The following is a 21,869-nucleotide window of genomic DNA, read 5'->3' as shown; positions in this document are numbered from 1 at the left end:
CTTCAAACAATCATAATACAGTATCTTCAGTTTATAATAATAATGATAATGAATTGCATTTTTATAGCGCTTTTCCAAGTGTTCAAAGCGCTTTACAATGGTTCATTCATTCATACATTGTTTTAAAAAATGTCTCACTGTATCCAATGCTTTGAAAGGGTAAAAGACCAAAGAAAGTAATGACAAAATCATCATGACATCACCACAACCAAACTTGTCTTTCCGGGTAGGTAACACCAGCATCGTTGCATTGGAACAGCATTATTAATTAACATAATTTATGGAAAAACAGGACACTTATGGTAGTTATTGACTATTAAAAATGTATTATTTGTTCTAAATATCCACAGGTTGATAAACTAGACACGGCTAGTGTTCTGGACACTTTTATTTTTATATTGGGTGCGTCGGATATGCCCATCGGGATTCGGGAGTGCACTCACATATTAGTTTATATTGGCCAGTGCGCTCAGCACTATATATCCGAATGCACCCATTGTGAAAACATTCTATGGAGCAGAGTAGAACAGAGGCAGAGCTCCTTCCTTGGACATGGCTCCCCAGAAATTGTGGGGGGAAAAAAAGAAAAAGATACATTTGAGAGAAACTATTCAGTCATAGACTTTTGTTTTAATTTATTTATTTATAAAAGAATAAAGTCTTATCAAAATGTAATGTAGAGATAAAGCCTCATCTTTGGAAAAAAAATCACAATTGCAACTTGATTTTTCAACAGTTCAAATAAAATATTGTTTTATAATTAGGCTTAAGCCTAATTTTGTGTATTGTTCAAAAATAACTGAACTTCAAGTAATCAACAACATTTCCAATCCCCAGTTTTTTCAATGTCAAGTGACCACCCACAGCAAGATGGTAACATTTGTAGTCCTTTTCAATTTGTAGTCCTTTCCCATTCATTTGTAATCCTTTCCATTCAATCACCAACCTCTTCTGCTGACTGCATCCTCAGATATCAATTATCATAAAGATCTCAGGTTTTTCTATATCATGAATCTGCATTGCAGAGTATGTGATAGCTTTCACCTCAGTTCCCTGGAAAGATAATACAGGACAAAATAATAATAATAAAAACAACCATTTAACATTTAATATCTCTATCCCTTGAGTTATGCATTTCCATTATGTGTGTCATTTAATATCAACCTCTGCCAGCAAGTTAAATGCATATAAGCAGAATGCTTGAATACTTTGGCTTTATTTGATTGTTATCAATTTTATATCATTATTCTATTGAGGGTTAGTGTGAAAAAGACATAAGCCTCTAAGTTTTCACTGTCTAAAAAAACTGATTTTTATCATGGTTAACTCATTGAATGCCCTTTTCAAGATGGCCGCCAAGTACCAGGATGCCACGTTCTTAAATTTCTAGTGCACGGATCAATTTTTAGTGCACAGATTGTGCACGCCCATGCACCATATATGCACCATATGTGTAGTACTTTTTAACAGCTTTCAAACAAGAACATCCGCTTGGAAATCCGTTCAGGCATTCATGAGATAGAAGCCTTCAAAGTCAGACAAAACAAACACTGCCACCTTCCTAAAATTCGAGTGCACGTATCAATTTTTAGTGCACGGATCGTGCACGCCCATGCCTAGATCATGCACCATATGTGTAGTACTTTTTAACAGCTTTCAAACAAAAAAATCCGCTTGGAAATCCGTTCAGGCATTCATGAGATACAAGCCTTCAAAGTCAGACAAAACAGCCATTTTTGACATTTTGAAAGATGTGTTTGTTATGGGGCTAAACATGCAATTTCGCAATTGCGATCATGACTAATACATTTGAGGCATTTTTAGAAAAAATTTTATAAAAGAAATTTTTGAAAAAAAAAAAAATCTTTTTTTTTTCAAAATGGCTTCCAACTCGGGAAACTCGGGCTGTGGCATCCTGGGAGTACTGTAATAACTCGTGAAACTCGTGCCTTGGCAGTCAATGAGTTAATAATAATAATGAATTAAAAACAAAACTCGAAGTCTGCAAACTGTTCGCTTATGCCCAATGTATTAACTGCAGTGCAGTCATATTTTCCCGAAACACTGCGGCAATACATTTGTAGCGTGCAGACTTGTCTTCTAAATAGTTTTACTCGTTTTATCCAACAACCTCCTTTTAATTGTGAGATGTGGGTGGTCTCCACGCTTTTAATAGCATGGTTAACTTAGAGATGTGCATAGTTTATCTGTATGGCTCAAGGCCTATTATCTTAGTTGTCTATGTGAGTGTCACTGTGTTTTCAGCACCTTTTGGCGTACAAATTTGAAATATTATAGTCACATACTGTATACCAAAACTACACAACAGAAAGACAATAGTTTTACAGCAGTTACAATAGTTTTATGTTACTTTCCTTCATTCATAATAGTTATTCATGGCCAGATAGCGGAAGACAGGCAAGCAACCACACAATGAGCTGGCCTTTGTTAGTGTTCATTAACTGGTAACAAGTTAAAATTCAAAAATAGCTAAAATAGCCGATCAACAAGATCACAATGAATCCCATTGGAGCTTGAGGAACGCCATGTTTGAACATTTTCAAATACTGTATGATTAAAATGCCCCAAATAAGGACCTCAGGTGGAAAGTGGTTAACATGTAATGTATCTCCATCACTATCAGCATACCTGTGGGTGCTTGGCCAGATTGAATTCTTCACCCCACCTTTAAGAAGGAGAGAACATTTTTTTAAAGGTCAGACAGAAAAGATGACACGGTTGTTTGGCACTCGGCTTCGCTCGTGCCACAACCCTGAAACAGTGGTAAATCAGCTGACAACCCACTCCCTCTCATGGTAAATTGCTTACTTAATGAATCTACCTGTTGTTTCATGATGAAAAAAAAAAAAAAACATTTATGGCAATGTCGCCCAGGCAATAACTTACCCAATAGAACGTATCCTGAAGCGCATCCTGTCAAGGTGAACAACCTTCACCTCCTACAAGACAGACATTATCTAATTACTTGCTATATTCCGTAAATCACAGATATTTTCATAATGAGGTATGATGTAAAAGCAATTATAATCAGTAACATGTTATGCTACATGATGTCACTACGTACAAGTTACTGTTTGGAAATAAAAAATATTTCTGCACCTCACCACAATGATGGCCTGAATCATAATCTATACTTTGTTATGATGGTTTGCATGCCAGAAATGTGTATCCAAGTCTTAATGTTTCACAATGACAATATGAGACTTTATTTTAAGTAAACATGTGTTTACTTGACAATATACCTAGTCATGTCTGTTCATAAAGTTATAGTCTGAATTTGTTATACATTAATTACTGTGCTGTTGAAACATTGGCTAGAAGGGACAGTGTGTCTCACTTTAAATCACTGTTTCCCAAACACTGGGTTGGGATCCATTTGTGGGTCGTGGACACTTTTGTATGGGTCCCTTTATTTTTTTGTTTCCTACATTTTGTATATTACAGTTCAGGGACGTGCAGAGAATGTTAGAGAGGCAGGGGCTGAAATTTCTAAAAGGGCCTTTTGGTGAAAATATCGAAAATAGCAGACCTCCAAGCTCACAACGCGTTGTTAGCTTGAGGTCGGCTATTTTCGCTGCTTGCACACTGAACTAAACATAATCAAGTCAATACTGGAGATTTCTACACAGAGGGGGCAATTCTTTCAACATAAGATGCTTGGACAAGAGAATTCTTCTTGAAGGCTGCCTTCAGGTAGCCTCGCAAGCCATCCCAAGTTACGTCATCACCAATGTGCTTCCTTTCTCGGTCTGGTATCCCTCCCATCGAGTCTCTTTATGAGAAAGTGGTTCTCAATTTCCAATCAAAAGGCTGCATTTCGAGCGAACCTGCCTCACACCGCTCCCGATTGGTCGAGCGGCTGCTACAGCTCTCGCATTTTGACAACAAACATGGCGGACCCCATGTCCGATGCGAGTTCACAAATCGCAAATAAAAGCTGCATTAAGCGAAGTTTTATCTGAAATCAACGGCATCTCATAACTTAAAAACGAACAACAGTTTGCACCTTTGGAATTTCTGTCTGGAAAAGACTTATTTGATGTTCTCCCGACGATGTTTTGATGCGCTGATGACTACTGAATGGACCTGTCAGTCAAAGTAAGTAACTATGTCATCGCGTAATGCATTGTCTATGGGGGACTCCCAGACTCTCCTTTTGGAGAGTCTGGCTGTTGCGAGGCTAGCCTTCAGGTATGGCACGGAAAGAAGGCATTTTCATTTCTTTCACCAAAGTAAAAAATGCATTCATGGTCTGGATAGGGCACTTTTTACAGACGGCTAAAAGGGCAGGGGCTCAAGCCCCCTTTGATGTCTATGTGTGGCTTGTGTGCACTGCACGTGCATGTTATATTTTATTTTTATTTTCAAAAAACATTCCAAAAAAAGCAAGAGAAATTCGGAATGAAAAACAAAATTTTATCTTTTTTTTCAGTTATTTCATGAAGAAATCAAAGAAATTCCATAAATTATAAAAAATATTGAAGTATTGAAAATAGCCAATGCTTGTGAAAATAGCAGATCTACAATATTGAGTATTGCCTCTACCATAAGCCATGGGTGTTGTACTTAGTTGCACATAGTCAGTGCTTTATTTTTTTTCCCACCGACAATATATTGATATACAAACTAAAGATCTTTACGCACCGGGGGCAAACCGGGGACAAATCAATAAACGATTGACAGCGAATATTCAGCATAAAAACTACTCATATAGTTGATGCCTCAGCTTCATTCATAAAGGCTGATGCTTCGTGTAATATCAACATTGTTCTTCTGAATAGAAATTGTGCCGTTTTATCACACGTAATATATATTCACGTTCTGTGTGGACATAGTCATGAGTTGAAACAACAGTTTGAAGTCATTTTAAAAATGCTGCCAGTGGATATTTACGCTGCATATTTTGCAGTGCATCACATAACTTATACACAACCAGGCATGCACTCTTACACATTGTTCTCTCAGATTTTGAAAACAATAATTACCAGTACTTTATTTTATTTATGGGGGGCTTTTTGCCTTTATTGATAGTACAGGAAACAACTAAACTAACTAAAGAAGTCGTCGTTGAGTCTACATATTGTCATGTCCCGTCTACCAGCTCACAATGCATCAAATGTAGACCTGCTATTTTCAGGGAGCAACACCGTTGTATGACGGATTATACATGAAGCATTATATTAGACAGACATTCTTTAACACACTTACCCTGGGAACGAAGAAAAGATCTGCACAAAATTTGAACAGCCAATCATCTAAGAAGTGGAAAAGAAGAGATTCCATGTCGTCACCTGGTCAGGAGAAGTAGAACGAAAAACAGCATCAGTAACATTCTAATAACAAAATAGAAATTATATATATTACTTTTATCAAGGGGACGTGTGATGTGTAAACTATCTCATAAACAATCTTACATTCCAACAAAATGGCCAAATATACATTTTAAATATGTTTTGGACCCTCTCTCTCAATTGGTTTGTGCACAACAAAATCTAGTGTTGAATAAACTGAGTGCACAAATGGAACCAATGGTACAGACTTCTTTCTATAGGTTTTTCTGTGTGAAGTGAAACACCATCCAGGTCTCACCCTCTGACTCGACTTCTACTGTATCGAGGGGTTCCACCGTCTCTGTGTCGGTCATGTAGCCAAACATGCCCATAGCGCACTGTTCAAAAGCCTCCTCCAGAGAATTCCCCCACGAATGGATTCTTACAACAAAAAATAAAAGTCATATTAACATTGACAGTGGAAAAGAAAGCAGACTGAAATTAGACAGCTGCTACATTTGCTTTGAATGTACTGTACTCACTGTACATCAGCTGTGTGATCCAAATCTGAAAAGATGGCAAAGGTAATAGGTACTTGAGTACATTTCATACACTGTTTTGTAACAGCAGCAGACCTCACAAGCTGGCACCACCTGTCCATAGAACTCAATTGAACTCAATGGACAGGTGAGGTCATCTCTACTCCACTACATGTATTTGATAGCTTTAGGCCCCATTTACACTGGCAGCCAAATCCAGCCTGAATTAGATCTGTGCCACATCCAGATTGGAATTGGATTGGTTTAAATGGTCACATGGAACAAATCAGATTCCAATCTGGATGTGACACAGATCTGATTCAGGCTGGATTTGGCTGCCAGTGTAAATGGGGTCTAAGTTAGGTCAGGGGTTGGTAACCACCTTATAGGCACGGGTGCCAACATTGGCACAGGTGAGGGTGATCACTGGCACACTGGCACTTATTTTAAAAACAAAACCTTTTTTAAACGTGGTCAGTTAAATGAAGTTAGCTAATTTACAGCAAGTTACATATTGCACATAATTCTAAATTCATTAAAACTCTGAACTCTGACTGGGGAGGGAGTCGAGGAGATAGGTGGTTATTTCTCTGGGTCTAAAGATCGTTATAACAATGTCCTGCCAATCAAAATATGTCAAGAGATGTGTAATTAAAATGTATGTTGACATGTTGACACACTGATTATCTAGAACATAAAAACATGGCACTTTATTTCAAAAAGGTTGCTGTCCCATGAGTTAGGTCTGTTACTTTACAGACCTAACTCATGGTTAGGTCTACAGCCAAAATATAAATCAACAAATGCATTATAAGATTGTGTGTGTGTGTGTGTGTGTGTGTGTGTGTGTGTGTGTGTGTGTGTGTGTGTGTGTGTGTGTGTGTGTGTGTGTGTGTGTTACAATTTGTGATTCTGTAATGAGCATTCTTCTACTTAGCCTGTTGTTGGAGATAAATATATTTAGGAGACATCATCACAGACAGACACAGCTATAGATAGACAGAAGCACATCCTAAAAGGGACACCTTCTTACCACAGATTACATAATTTTTATGACAGTAAAATAAACTCACACTCATATTTCTTGTTGATTGGAGGATATTTAGCTTTGGTGGCTTTCTGTTCCTCTGTCAGGTCTAGTTCACGGTCGTCCATAGTTTCACTGATCATTCAGCTGCCAGTCCGAAAGGAACTCATTTATCTAAACATAAATGTTAGAAATGCTAAAGCACAAAACGAGAGACTGGAATGATCACGTGGGACCAACTTCTTCTTCTTCCCAGCTGACTGGACGCCAGTCGGTATGTTGCTGCCTCCCACTGTTTGTCTGCCGTACGGCGTTACACCTGAGAGATGGCTCTGTGGAGCGGACCATGGTCTGGACTCAATTGTAATTTGTATTTATGCAGATTCAATGCTAATGTGTCTAACTACTGTAAAGTCAAGTCTTACATGACATACAGCCCAAAAGCCCTGAATGACAAACACACTTAAGAAACGTTTATTTAGCCAATAGATTTATTTTTCTAGCAACGTGAAATTGGCGAATATAGGACTTCCGGTGTCAGAGATGGCGAATAGAAGACCTTCAAAATAAGATGTCAGTAATTAATGTATGTAAAAAAGAGCGTATATTTATTATAAATAATAAATTTACGATGTATGTATTTTTACATTTCTTATACTGGTGTACTTCAAAGTGCCCTAACATGTTTTTACCGATTTAAACTGGCTATTGATCCCCAGGAAATTGGCACATTTTCCATAACAACTTCTGACCACAATGCGTTTCTGTTCCTGTTTTGCACCAAGATAACTATAAAGAAGGTAGAGTCGCCAAAACGGCTGGGTATCCGCCATTGACGCTCATGGGAGCCAAACTGGGACCGGAAGTTGTGTGAACTGCAATGGAGTCCATGGCAGAAGGATCCCAGCAAACATTTTGAGGTATATTAGACATCTAATATACATCTAAACTTATACCAGACGTCTAAGTTTATACGTATAAAAATGATCTAGATTTGCAAGTTCTTTAGACGTCTAAACTTAGACTAGACGTCTAATATACGTCTAATAGACGTCTAAGTTTATACCTGGGTCTAAATTTAGACTTCTAATAGACGTCCGGCCGTAAGGTCTAAATATAGACGTCTATTAGACGTCTAAATTTAGACCCAGGTATAAACTTAGACGTCTATTAGACGTATATTAGACGTCTAGTCTAAGTTTAGACATCTAAAAAACTTGCATATCTATACCTCTGGTAGACCATTTTTTATACGTATAAACTTATACTTCTAGTTCAAATTGTTTAGTGGGATGACAGCCAGCTGGACCATGCTTGTGAATAAATTATTTCTGAACGTTTGTCTCCTTTGTCAGTTAATCGGTCCAGGAATATAAAAGAATGCATATCACAGGTTGTTTTCCAATCAATTGTTTTTTTATGTGCACACTGTATAATTTTATTGAGGTATCTAAACAGCGTCATCCTCCGTCATGTATCGTTTCTGGTAGTGTTGCCAGGTTCTGAGAAATAAGCAACCAGGCCTAGGAAAACAAGACCAAAATAACCAACTAGAGCCAGGCAGGTACTAGGCTTTTATGAGCACTTACTGCTGTATTGAAAATAACCATCAACAAGCTATAGATCTGCCAAGATTTTGATAACTTGTCAAATGCGACATTCTGCATATTGAGCACTTTCTATATTGGTACTTTAATTATATTTTAATATCATTCATTTTTGATTCCTGAGTTTAACTTGTGAGATTATTTCTAAATTGCTGTATTGATTGATTACTTACAGTTTGCAGAGACAGGTACAGAGAAGTAGGCTACAGTACAGTACAAGTTCTGCTAAAATTAATTTTCCAAAACAGTATAAGTATAGCTATGGCTTGTTTCCATGGGGTCCTTTGTACTCAATTGATCGAAACATTGACAATATTGATGATACTTTTACTCAAGTAAAAAACGTTGGTAGGCCTACCACCACCACCACTTAGAACCACTGGTTAAAACAATAAAAAGCCCATTCCCTTGTTACTGCATATCCTATGCAAAGTAGCCTACTGTGCTCCATCGGTCTCTTTCAATGTTATGAGATACAGAAAGTGGTTTAAAAGATATTTGAAGATAAATGGACATTTGGGGGGGAAAAGAGTAAATGAAATGTATTTATTTATTCACGTTCTTCATCAATTAAGCAATAATTTCGCGGACCCCTGCAGTACCCCCCCCCCACACACACACACACACACACACTCCCAAGACGCTACCTGCAACAACCAATATTTACAAGCAACTTCACAGACAAATAAGCCCAAAGTCGCTTATAATAAGCAAACATGGCAACACTAAATCCTTGGCACGTTCAGAACGTACATTGTACTCTTTAGATACCTCTATAAAATTGCACAGTGTGCACATTGAAAAGTAACATAGCAGAAAAAAAAGTGTTATATGATGTCTTTTATTTTCCAGAAGTGATTATTTGACAAAGGTCCAAGACTGTCAGAATAATTGTTTGTTGTTGGTTTGTTCATGAGCTTCTCCACGGACTTCCATGGAATCCAATGCAGGCCACCAAACGTCCGGCTGCAGGGCTGGCTCCCATGGTGAGACGAATCTGCCGTCTGGAATTGCAAGATAGCGAAAATGACGTATATGTCCCTACCTTGTTTTTAATTTCCTTGTTTTGCACCAGGGGCAGGAGAGACTGGCCTCCAGCAGTGTCAGAGCGATTGGGCTGGGCGGGAGCATGGGCGGGAGTAGAGCGTTGACAGACAACCCCTTCAGCCAATCAGGGACGCCTGGTGTTTGTCTGCTTAGTTTAGCCGGATATATTTGCAAGAAGACGCTGAAGCACTGCTTTCTCCCTCCTGCGCCTCCATTTCGTTTTAATGTTTATATTGTTTGACCGGCATGGACCCATGGACTTCTCCAGATGAAACCAAGGCAACATCATTTCAAAAGGTATAGTCAAGAGACAGGTGGTTGCACACTGCTGCGTTTTTCGTTGCGAAATGCGTTTTTCAGGACAAGGAGAGAGAGGGAGATAGAGAGAGCAAGGGACTGAGTGGTGCGCGAAACGGGCGGCAGTGTGCAAACGTGACTGACATAACGTGAGGTTGATTTTTTTATTTGCGTGCTCCGAAATTCACTCCGATATTCGGCCCGAAAAACGCAGCAGTGTGCAACCAGCTTTACTTTGCGATCTTTTGCCTTGCTGAGGTTATGTCTTTTGCATTTTACAACAAGATGTGGCTAATGGAATCTAGCAATGCTAATATTGCTAACTTCCCTGTGTATACTTCGCTTTGTTAACCATGTCATTTGTATCAATGTGATCAAAAGTAGAAAATATTACGCACATCTCTTAATGAGGTGCTGGGTGAGAAATATCACAATAGAAAAGGAAACCCGCACACTGCTCCAAATGACTGAATATTTATTGACAACGTTTCGAGCTACAAGCTCTTCATCCAGACCAGATGAAGAGCTTGTAGCTCGAAATGTCGTCAATAAACGCTCGTCATTTGGAGCAGAGTGTGCGGGTTTCCTTTTCTATTTTTATCAATGTAAAATAACTAACTAGTCATTATATCAACCACTGTGTTTTATGCAACTCCTTTACTGCTCAACAGAAACTGTATGTCTAGGTTTACGAGGCTACTTACTGTATGTCCATTGTCCACCAATATAAACACAGCAGTGGTTTAAAAATCTATAATGGTTATAATTATATAATGGTTTGTTATAGATTGATATAAAGGACACGAATAACAAAGCCTAAGCAACAGGCGAAATGCCTGCCAACATGACCGATCTAAGAAAATGGTTTTGCCTTAAGAGTAACAACACCCATTGTTATTTATTTTTCTAACAGGTCAACACCAATACATGGAACTGGAGAGAGCACACATCTCCTTGCTGTCTGTCGTCCATCTTAATGGCTCATCCTCTTGCTGTACTTGAAGACTCCAGACCTCCGTGCAACATCTCCCTTATTGCATTTCTTTTAAATAGTTATGGTTCCTCTAATGTAAATGTTTCACACGCCGAGGACAAAGTAATTGTGTAGTAAACACTACAGGATCATTACATATACATTTAATTTTCAGCTGATCAAAATAATCATTTAAACCTTGTCAACCATGATATAAGGTTAGCAGCATATTTACACATGTTTACAGTCCATCAGTGGGTATTCAGATAATAAGTGTATACAATGTATACTGGTTTGTACATGTACATGCTGAAGAGAAGTAGCAGAAAAGTGATCAATACTTTAGATATAACTGAGAAAATTAATTAAACAAAACAGAATAATTTCTTTAGAAGACTGACTACTGTGTTGATGTTCTTTTCCTCTAATACTGTGATATTATAAAAAAGTGTTTAATAAATGACACTAAAGCAAAGATACAGTCAACTTCTTATGAAATTAGAAAGTAGACATCATCTCTGTGTATTCCTAAGAGGAACGAATGATTCCTATAATTGATTTCTGTAATTGTATTTATTATTTTATTGAGACCATACAAATATTGTCAATAAACTTGTTGATGACAGCCAATGCATGTGTGGATCAAACTCTGTCCATTGATGCAGTCATCCGCCAGCTTCCATTTCCTAGAGGAGAAAGAGACAAGATTGATTGTCATACGTTTTTGGTAATGATGTATCACAAAAGTTACAATTCTATCACAAATGTTTTGGTAATGATGTATCACAAAAGTTACAATTCTATCACAAATGTTTTACATTGCTAAAGGATACATTTAATTAGTTGTATGGGTCAATTCATGTATTTTCATCTACAAAGAACGGCCCAATCACAACAAAAATAACAGACAATGGTCTTTTAAATTTAACTTGTAGCCTAGTTCTTGGTGTGATTTAAGTTGTGAATACGTGCATTTAGATCACAGATGTGTCAGGACCTATTGCCCAATCAATTAGTATTCAACAACAGAAACTGAACATCCACCATTATGCAAACAGTATAGTGGCTTAAAAACTAGGTTTGATATAAAGTAGCCCTGAAACATGACGGTCATGAGTGACCATGCTTCAGGGCTAGATGTATGTTACAGATATATTTAAGGACAAACAGCACAAGTCACAGGCGATATTCCTGCCAGAATGACTGTCTCTATATGGCTACCTATGTTAGCACAGTCTGTCCCATTAAATCGTTTTCAGACCGAAAACATTAGCAAGAGAACCGAGATTGCAAAGCCATACATATTATTAGTCTACTGTACCTTTCGAAATTAAACGTTGTTGCAGTTGCCTTTCATCTGAAGAAAAACATCCATAAAGAAAAACGGGAGAGTGTTTTTTGCAGGTCGTTCAGTCCGAGTGTATCAAAAAAGCTACTGTGTTAACGGTGACTGCAGACTGCAGAGAAAAACAAACAGATCGCTTCCGCACCGAAGCGACGTCATAGAATTCCCTGATTGGCCAAAGCGCACTGTCAATCACAGAGCTCCTGAGCTCGAATGCTGATTGGCGAGGAAGAGCGCTTGCTTCCGCCCGAATGGCTTGTGTTGCTAGAGACACACGGGCTCCTACAAATATGGCCGTCCTATTGTGATAGCGACCCGACTTCGGGTAAGGATGAACGGTGAACTGCAGCTGCCAATGCAATAGAGACACACGGGCTCCTACAAATATGGCCGTCCTATTGTGATAGCGACCCGACTTCGGGTAAGGATGAACGGTGAACTGCAGCTGCCAATGCAATCCCAATGAGAGGCATCGTGAAATATCATAATTTCAGTGGTTGACTACTGAGGCATTAGCGATTTTTTTTGTGTTCTAATAAAGTGTCCCATGAGTTTAATTTTGCCTTTTTAAAGTGGCATATCTGTCATCTTGATACACTAACTACAATATACTTTAATATACTTCATCTGTGAGTCAAAAGTGCTAGCATTGGAAATCTTAAAGCTATACTGTGTAAGATGCTCAACTAGTGGTCAGTAGCCCTATAGCAAACCGCGGTCGCGTTCGCGTCTTTCGCCCGTTTTTCGTACCTTCACACCCCCGCGTCTGCCTCCACAACGCCGAGAGCTATCTTTAGAGGGGTCCCTGGTTCCTGTGCGTTCAGGCATTCCGGAGAAACGGACTACTTCACCCTGCCTGGTAGGCGAGATTACCTTTTGAGTAAAGAGACACACGGGCGACTACAAATATGGCGACCCCACTTCAAGATGCGCTGTGATTGGCCGGTAGTGTACCATGTGTGCATGATCGGCGATGTGATTGGGCAACGTATACACAACGTATACAGATGATGCAGATTACGTCATTTTGGCGCGAAATCCGGTCCACGGCCAGGATCATAGAAAACATATAAAGAGAAGGCTTCAGAAGCTGAAAATAACGGAGTGGGTGTTCTAAAACTTTAGCGATTTAACAGTTAGGACAATTTTAAGATTTGTTTTATAAAAAAAGTTACATGGTACAACTTTAAGTTTAGGTGGTCGCATGGTACACACGTCATGGACGCATCCCTTGAGGTTTTCTATACCCAGGTCCCAGATACGCTCGTCTCTCATGTATAATTAGGCTGTTTATTTTTGGGAAATGATCGCATCTCGCCTTTTCCAAACGGAGTCTTGCAGGCTATTTTTGGTTAATACTAACCTGGAGAATCCACTCTGAAGTTGAAAAGGTCGGGATCTTCAAAGTCGGCGCTCATAAACGCACAGCAGTAAAGACAGTGATGTCACTGAAAAGCGACAGGTTCTGTGTCTGCCGTTTCCCCTCTTCTCTGTTAACATTATGGGTAACCCATTCAAGTGGCAAATTAAATGTGACACACATCATGTATTTAGAAAACAAGAAGATATGTTATCAGGGTCAGGCCATACATCTGGAAACATATTTTTATTCAAATCAAGATAGTCTTCAGTTCGTGTATGATTATTTTAATATTAGGCTAACCAAGGCTGAATTGCAATGACTTTCTATGGGCTGGCTTGCAGTGCACCGTTCTCCCTTACCCGAAGTGGGGTCGCTATCACAATAGGACGGCCATATTTGTAGGCGCCCGTGTGTCTCTATCCCAATGAGAGGCATCGTGAAATATCATAATTTCAGTGGTTGACTACTGAGGCATTAGCATTTTTTTTTGTGTTCTAATAAAGTGTCCCATGAGTTTAATTTTGCCTTTTTAAAGTGTCATATCTGTCATCTTGATACACTACCTACAATATACTTTAATATACTTCATCTGTGAGTCAAAAGTGCTAGCATTGGAAATCTTAAGTTTAGGTGGTCGCATGGTACACACGTCATGGACGAATCCCTTGAGGTTTTCTATACCCAGATACGCTCGTCTCTCATGTATTCATACCAAGCCCCCAGATTTGAAGCAACCCCGATGGTGGCCAAAGTTGGAACTGCAGCCTAAACGCGCATTTTGGCCCCGCCCCCTCCACTCCAGACAGGAGAGGAGAGCAGCGTGACGTCATTTTGGAACCACGCTGGTTCCAAAATCCCCAGAATGCACCTGGATTTAGCTACATGCTAGCACGTAGCCGTTGCTTCAAAACGCCACTGAGCACTTGCATTGAAATGATAGTGGGGGCGGGGCTCGTCCGCTCTCTATTTTATATATACTCTATGATTCATACTTGTCAGTGACTCCGCCCCCTGCCCCCCTCCTCCATGCTGTCGGGCAGAAAGCACGTAGAACGTCACAACAACAATAGCGTGGCCCATGGAAGAGAATACGCAAGCTGATAATAATGCTCACTGTAAAACACAACACTAACTGATAGGGTTAGTGTTAGTATAGCCCCATATGGAACCTCACCCGTCGCTGCGTCCTGTTGTGCTCCGAGATGAGGTCCTAGAAACATGGCCGCTGGAATCGGGCGACAGCCTCCAAATCACAGTTAGTAAGAGAAAGTTAGCCTATTGCTACATCAATCTGGGAACTAAATCTAAATCACTAGCTTTCTTCACAAATGTATTCATAAAGGTGTCTACTATCACCTCTGAACTTTGTCAAACCCAACTCCCTTGACATACTTTGTGGGAGCCAATCAAAGTTATTGGGTATCCCGAGGGCCTGGGATTAAAGGGGGAAAACTAAAAAATGGACAATATGAATGTATGAGGTGTGTAATTTGGGTATTTTGGGGCTGCTGAATCCATTCCAACCATTAGTTTTCAGTTAAAATGACTCCTTGGCCATAAAATAGGCCACAGCTACTTTTGTCTGTCCATGAGCATATAATATTGGCAATAAAAAGAAAAGTTGGAGTAGGTTTTGAATTCATGAAAACTATTCAAGATCAGGTGGGTAAGCACACCTCATGACACACAGAATAACATGATACAATATGACAAGGAACACTCAGAGGGTTTAAAACAGGGACTAACAGGACACAGGTGAACTCGAATGACATGATTGGCTAAGCCTTATAGCCAATTAGGCCTTTTTTTATGGCCAAGGAGTCATTTTTACTGATAACTAATGGTTGGAATGGATTCAGCAGCACAACAATACCCTAATTACACACCTCATACGTTAATATTGGCATGTTTCTTATTTTTCCCCCTTTAATCCCAGGCCCTGGGTATCCCGATAACCCCAACTTTGATTGGCTCCCACAAAGTATGTAAAGGGAGTTGGGTTTGACAAAGTTCAGAGGTGATAGTAGACACCTTTATGAACACATTTGTGAAGAAAGCTAGTGATTTAGATTTAGTTCCCAGATTGATGTAGCAATAGGCTAACTTTCCCTTACTAAGTTGGGAAACACACAAAACGAAATTTTGTCTAAATTTTGTCCCCTTAAAATCGCTAGTTTTGTCAGCCGGTAATGTTTACAAGCCTGGAAGTTGCAGCCGGAATGGCAGCATTAGCGGCCCCTCTGGTCAAACGTAGCCCCAACCGTCGCTGCATTCGAACAGACATTCGACCAGAGGGGCCGCTAATGCTACCATTCCAGCTGCAACTTCCAGGCTTGTAAACATTACCGGCTGACAAAACTAGCGATTTTAAGGGGTTGTTTCATGCCACAGTTCATGTTTTATGTACCGATGTGAGGTTTTTACAGTCTGGGAGCTCGGAACTGCCGTTACTTTTTAGACAAAATTTCGTTTTGTGTGTTTCCCAACTGTGATTTGGAGGCTGTCGCCCGATTCCAGCGGCCATGTTTCTAGGACCTCATCTCGGAGCACAACAGGACGCAGCGACGGGTGAGGTTCTAATGGGGCTAGTGTTAGTACTACTAAATAAGGACATACTACTAAATATCATCACAAGATCTGGCCGCAAGAAAATATATCGCTCAGCGATTTCTTCCCGAGCGTTTCTAGATATCTAGTAGCAATTGATATTTGGCTCTGTCGCAAACTTATCATACAGTATGGCAGGCTTGTCAACTCTCCTGGATTTCCCAGGAGTCTCCTGGATTTTGACCCCATCTCCTGGCATGCTCCTGGATTGGCAAATCTCCTGGATTTCTCCTGGATTTTGTATCAAACTCCCAAAATTCACCAGAACACAGGAAATGACATCTACTATGTTAATTTTTTTATGGGGGAGGACCCCCAGACCCCCCTGTTTTAGGGGTGGGGGAAATGCATCCAAGAAAGATCATTATTAAAGATGTCCTTTGCTTCAGTCATTAAATCTGTACACCTACATTTGGCATTTTAAGGCTGAAATTGTACCCATGCTAGTAAAGAAAGCCTGATAAAAGTATCACAAAAGAATTCACAAAATTCACCAGAACACAGGAGATTAAATCTACTATGTTAAAACATTTCTGGGGTAGGACCCCCAGACCCCCCGCTTTAGGGGCATGCTAGATCATATAAATATTCACTTAAGTAATGACTTACAGATGAGACGTCATTATTAAAGATGTCTTACTTTGCTTCAGTCATCAAATCTGTACACTACATTTGGCATTTTAGGCTGAAATTGTACACATGCTAGTAAAGTAAGCCTGATAAATGTATCAAACATGCACAAAATTCAACAGAACACAGGAAAATATTAATACGTTTTGGGGAGAGCACCCCCCCAGACCCTGGTTGGGGAGTTCCGCCCCCCCCCCCCCCCCCCCCCCACACACACACACACACATCAAAAAAAAAAACTCCTGGATTCTGACATTCCAATGTTGACAACCCTGTATGAAAGAGGCTGCGCACCCTCAAAGATCCGTGTTAAATGAGAGCAGACAGCATGTGAGCACAGACATAACTTATGTCTGTCTGTATGGATGGATGGATGGATAGATCGATGGATAGATCGATGGATGGATATATCATGAACTGAAGCGTAGGGAACGTTAGGCGAACGAGGCGCCCGCCTACTGAGAGCTGATCTCGCCTAAATTAAAACATAAATAAATCTCTATTTCCATTGTGTAAAGACCTGACTGGACAGTACAGTGTGGAGAGGACCTAGGCCTAGGAATGTCGCTCAACCAGTTCCATTCATTGACTATAGTAAGCGGCCGGGCAATTGAGAAAGTGTTATGCTTTTAGAGATGTAAATGTGGGCTGCCATGGCCATTTAACTCAAGTCGCAACAACAGAGACAATAACACACTAGTCCACTCTGCTTTCCTCCTACCTGTAGGATATCCTCTGTTCCAAATTAATAAAGTCCTTAATGTAGTAAGTAAACAGCTTCCAAACACAATATGTGATGATCGTGATTCGATTATTGTGTTGTTTAAATCTAGCACTGCTGGGTTAAGAACCGCGGTGAAGTTGGATAATTGACGTCGTCTCGTCTTGTTGTCTCTCCAGCTGTAGCATATTAAAACTCGTTAAAGGTTAAATGACATTCTGTTTTTGGGTGGGTGACGTGACGTAATGTTTTCGCTGTCCTCGGTGTCAAACATGTATAAATAAAAAATATATTTGTCAAAAACCTTCTGAATATTGTGCAGGACATTAAGCTTTATGTGAACTTACTCAAGATTAAAACATTTCATTCCTCATTTCTTCAGAATCTTCAACCAAACATGGCAAAACTCATATGGTGTGACTGTCCTGACCTTGTTTCTCAAAGTGGGAACTTGAATAAAACTAAGAAAAAGAATTGCTAAAAATCATTTGAAAATGAATTTAGGCAAAAAAAAATGTCTATTTTGAGCCTATATCTTTTCAAAGTCAAAGCATAATGTTTTCAGTCATTTCTGATCAAAAACATTTTGTCCCCCAACCCAAAATCATTTGGTGTGACACTAGTTTGGAAAAATTAAACAGGCAATTATTTGGACACCTATTGGCTAGAGAGGTCCTTCTTCTGTAAGGCTATTCAGCACTCCCAGCACAACTGCAAGACAGGTGTCTGAGGTGAGTTATGATTTTAACATTTTCATGAAATGCCATCTTGTTGAAACGTTGACAAACTCACCATTCTGGATGTCTTTTGGTGTGACACCTTTTCTTTAAAAAAAGCTTAAGTTATTTGAAGTTTTGGTCATATTTCCATGTAGATCTAGGCTGCTTTGTTATAGCTAGCATGCTGTTAGCATGCTAATGTGTACATAGTAGCCTCAAGGTAAACCTAAATGGAGAAAACAGTAATATGGTGTGACACTTAATCATATGGTGTGACATGTCTGCTTGTCACACCATATGACTTGACTGTCACACCATATGATTTATACTGTATTTAACTACAGATATAACAACAAATAACAAAGTTCCATGTTTCTTTTGTACATTTAAACATTTGTTTTAAACATTTTTACATAAAATGTAATTTAGCTTCATTCAGTGATACTTCAAATTCATCAGACAGAGCAGAAACCCCTTCACAGAAACCTTAACATATTGTTTCAATCTAAACAATATTTTCTCTTTGTCTTAAACTATACATTCCATTTTCTTTTGTCAGCTGGAAAATGACAAGTGCTGAGAGAACGAGAAAGTACAGGGAGAAACTAAACAATGACCCAGCAAGGAGAGAGGAGCCAAAGGGGCGAGACTGCCTTTTCTACGAAGAGCAGGAGGTTGTCTGTGGCATAGCAGAACCGCAACAAGGCAGCCGGTTTGCTACCCTCACCAAATACGACTGGCTGATGTACAATACAGTCTAAATGTATAATCTAATCTGATCTAATACTTTTGTACTTTCACTCACTGGACTGGACAGTGGACAGTGTTAAGGTAGGACCCGAGACAAAACTAGACGTTGTGCTGCGAGAGCTTGTAGATCAGCTATTTTCAGAGTTGCGCAACCCAGCACTCTTTAGCTAGTGGAGATGTGGTGTAATGTCATGATTCCTAATTACATTTGTTCAACACAAAATGCTGTGTTCAAGTTCAGGAGACTTCGGAAAAAAGCAATTTACCTGAATGCTGAGTTCTGTTTCCACTAATTGGTGTTAATAAAATGTTGCCTTCAATGCCTTGGCTCCAAGTGTGGCTATGCGCCTTATTGTCCCTTTAGGATCCTTCTGCCGTGGGCCGGCAGAAGACTTAGGTGTGCGTAGCATTCCTGTGCACATCCTCATCATCCATCTACTACTACAATTCTTTCTTATCCCATGTTAAAGCCCTACAATAATATCCTGTTCAGAAATATTAAGGCCATGTTATCCTGGGTAATTGTTTAATCAATCAGTAAAGTTCAGTACTCACTAATAGGTAGGTTAAAACACAGTTTGCTTTGACACATGACGATATGATCATACGGTGTGACACTAAATCATTTGGTGTGACATTCCAAATAGTGAGAAATCATACCTTTATTAATGATTAAACCAAAAAAATGTTTATGGATTACATAGATAATATTATCAGGAAGAGTCACAAATATTTGTGTAATTTTAGAGAAAGTTTTGAGAGAATACATTTAAAATATGTTGTAAGATCATGAACATGGGCCTCACACAGAGTGTCGATTATGAAAAAAATATACAGATATAATTAATTTTCAAAAAACTATAGTGGATCACTGGTTAGTTATGATAAAGGACTTTGATAAAGTGAGTAACTTAAGAAAGATGTACTCCATTTTCATTTTATGAACAATTATTTTCATGTCACACCATATGACGATTTTAGGCACAAGTACAACAAACTGCTGAATAAAGTCTGATTCCAATAAAATATCTAAAAACAAAATGTATTTCCATAAGGTTGAGAGTGAGTAGAACAAAAGTAAATAACTTTTATGCCTGCAATTTAAAGTTTTTTTAAAAACACATTTTTTGGGGCGTCACGTCACTGACCCTTTTACCAATCATAAAAGTTTTTGCCCTGGTCCTAAAAACATGTTTTAAAATGTTTAAACTTGAAAATCCACTCCATGGAGCCATGGTCTCTTTCTCTGTTCAGGTGTCATGAAAAACGGTCTGTCACCTGAAATACTCTATAATCACCACTAGGGGAGCCTCTCTCTCCCACTCATTCTAACAAATATTATTATAGCTTGAGTACAATTTTGAATATTTGTACTTTACTTGAGTTTTTCCAATTTTCAATTATTATACTTCTACTCCACTACATCTCAGAGGCAAATGCACTTTATCTCTCCACTACAATCATTTTGATTTTGATTATTAATACAAATCACTCACTTCAGCCCTTTAGGCCAGCAGTTCTCAAACTATGGTACCCAAACGTTCCCTTGCACTGGCCACACACACGCACACGCAGTCACGCTCTCACACGCACGCTCTCTCTCTCTCTCTCTCACTCACACACACACACACACACACAGAGGACCGCCCCGGCTCCAACACTGACCGAGAGATGCATGCATTGTTCGCAGACGCGATGCATTTGTTTCGCTGCTTTGCTTTGGTACAACACACACTGTGACAGACAGACACACACACACACACACACACACACACACACACACACACACACACACACACACACTGACACACAGAGGCTGAGCTGAGCCCTGAAGAGGCACACACGAACAGCATCGAGAGTCGCGAATGTTTTTTCTTACCCCGGGACCGAGGTTACCGGCTAAATGCCTCCGTTTAGAGAACCACCTATTGCTTGTGTTATCATAGCGTTTACTGTCTGCTCGCCGGGTCGCCGTGCCCGTGTGTGTGGGGGGGAGCCCAGGGCAGCGTGGAGTTATAGTAGGCTCTCCACGGAGCTCTGCTGCTCCGGGAGCAGAGCGCTGTCGTCTGCCTCGGTAATGAGGAGGGAGGCGCTGTCCAAGGACGCAGCCAGGGCGGAAAATACATAGCGATACATAGCGATTTTCACTATTTCACAAAAGCATAAACTGACTACTTGATATGAAGGATATTGATGTAAATAAGATATTTGAATGGACACATGTATTTTATATGCCCATATTTACGATTAAAGGACAATATAATGTAGAGATTACTTCCTCAAAACGTGGGCTGTGGAGAAATATAAACAGGGAGAGAGTAGAGCCCAGGAGGAGGAGGAGGGGGGGGTGCACTAACTGCTAGTGACGACACTGTCCGAGAGCCAATGATCAGCATCAGAGCCTCATTATGCAGAAATCGTCAAAAAACCACAGATAACAGGGGAACGACTGCAAGTTAAAAGTTGGTGTTTTTTTGGTGTAATTGAGGCCAGGAAACATAAAAAAAAACTCAAAATGTATTTTTGGATGTCACCACCCCTTTAAGCAAGCCTCGTCCGTTTAACACATAAAAAATAAAATGTATTTCATAGTTCACCCTCAAAATGACTTTTCTTCTATTGATTATACTCACACCATGGAGACTTGAGTTCAACAATATTTTGCTGTTTTTATTACAGACGTGAATAGAGTAAACTGAATAAACCATGGATTGACACCTGCACATACAGTATGAAACAGAGCTGCTACCTTTAAATGCATTTTGAGAAGAAATGCTGTTATTTGTTCCAAAAGCTTACCTGTAATATATAAAATGTCACAATGCGACATAGCTTTACACAATGCTGTTCCCCCTCCCAATGTATAGGCTATATGTTATCCATTTTCAACCGTTTTTATTTTATTTGTGACACTTGCTTTGGCAAGGATCATCCTGGTGAAATATCTGACTGT

General features: G+C 39.5%; 1 protein-coding gene across 1 annotated transcript; it reads right to left on the bottom strand.

The window, feature by feature from the left end:
- Positions 1–672: 672 nt before the first annotated feature.
- On the bottom strand, positions 673–7,078 carry zbtb8os (zinc finger and BTB domain containing 8 opposite strand). Its single transcript, XM_080751199.1, has 7 exons — positions 6,904–7,078; positions 5,834–5,858; positions 5,611–5,732; positions 5,230–5,312; positions 2,908–2,960; positions 2,650–2,686; positions 673–1,053 (listed from the first exon to the last, which is right to left on the bottom strand). The coding sequence occupies exons 1-7, from the start codon at positions 6,998–7,000 to the stop codon at positions 967–969; spliced, it is 504 nt and encodes a 167-aa protein (XP_080607325.1). The 5' UTR covers positions 7,001–7,078; the 3' UTR covers positions 673–966.
- Between the last annotated feature and the right edge of the window lie 14,791 nt (positions 7,079–21,869).

This window comes from Nannobrachium achirus (assembly GCF_963921795.1).
Source record: "Nannobrachium achirus genome assembly, chromosome: 20".
Lineage (NCBI taxonomy): Eukaryota > Metazoa > Chordata > Actinopteri > Myctophiformes > Myctophidae > Nannobrachium > Nannobrachium achirus.
This window is presented reverse-complemented; position numbering and strand designations above follow the sequence as displayed.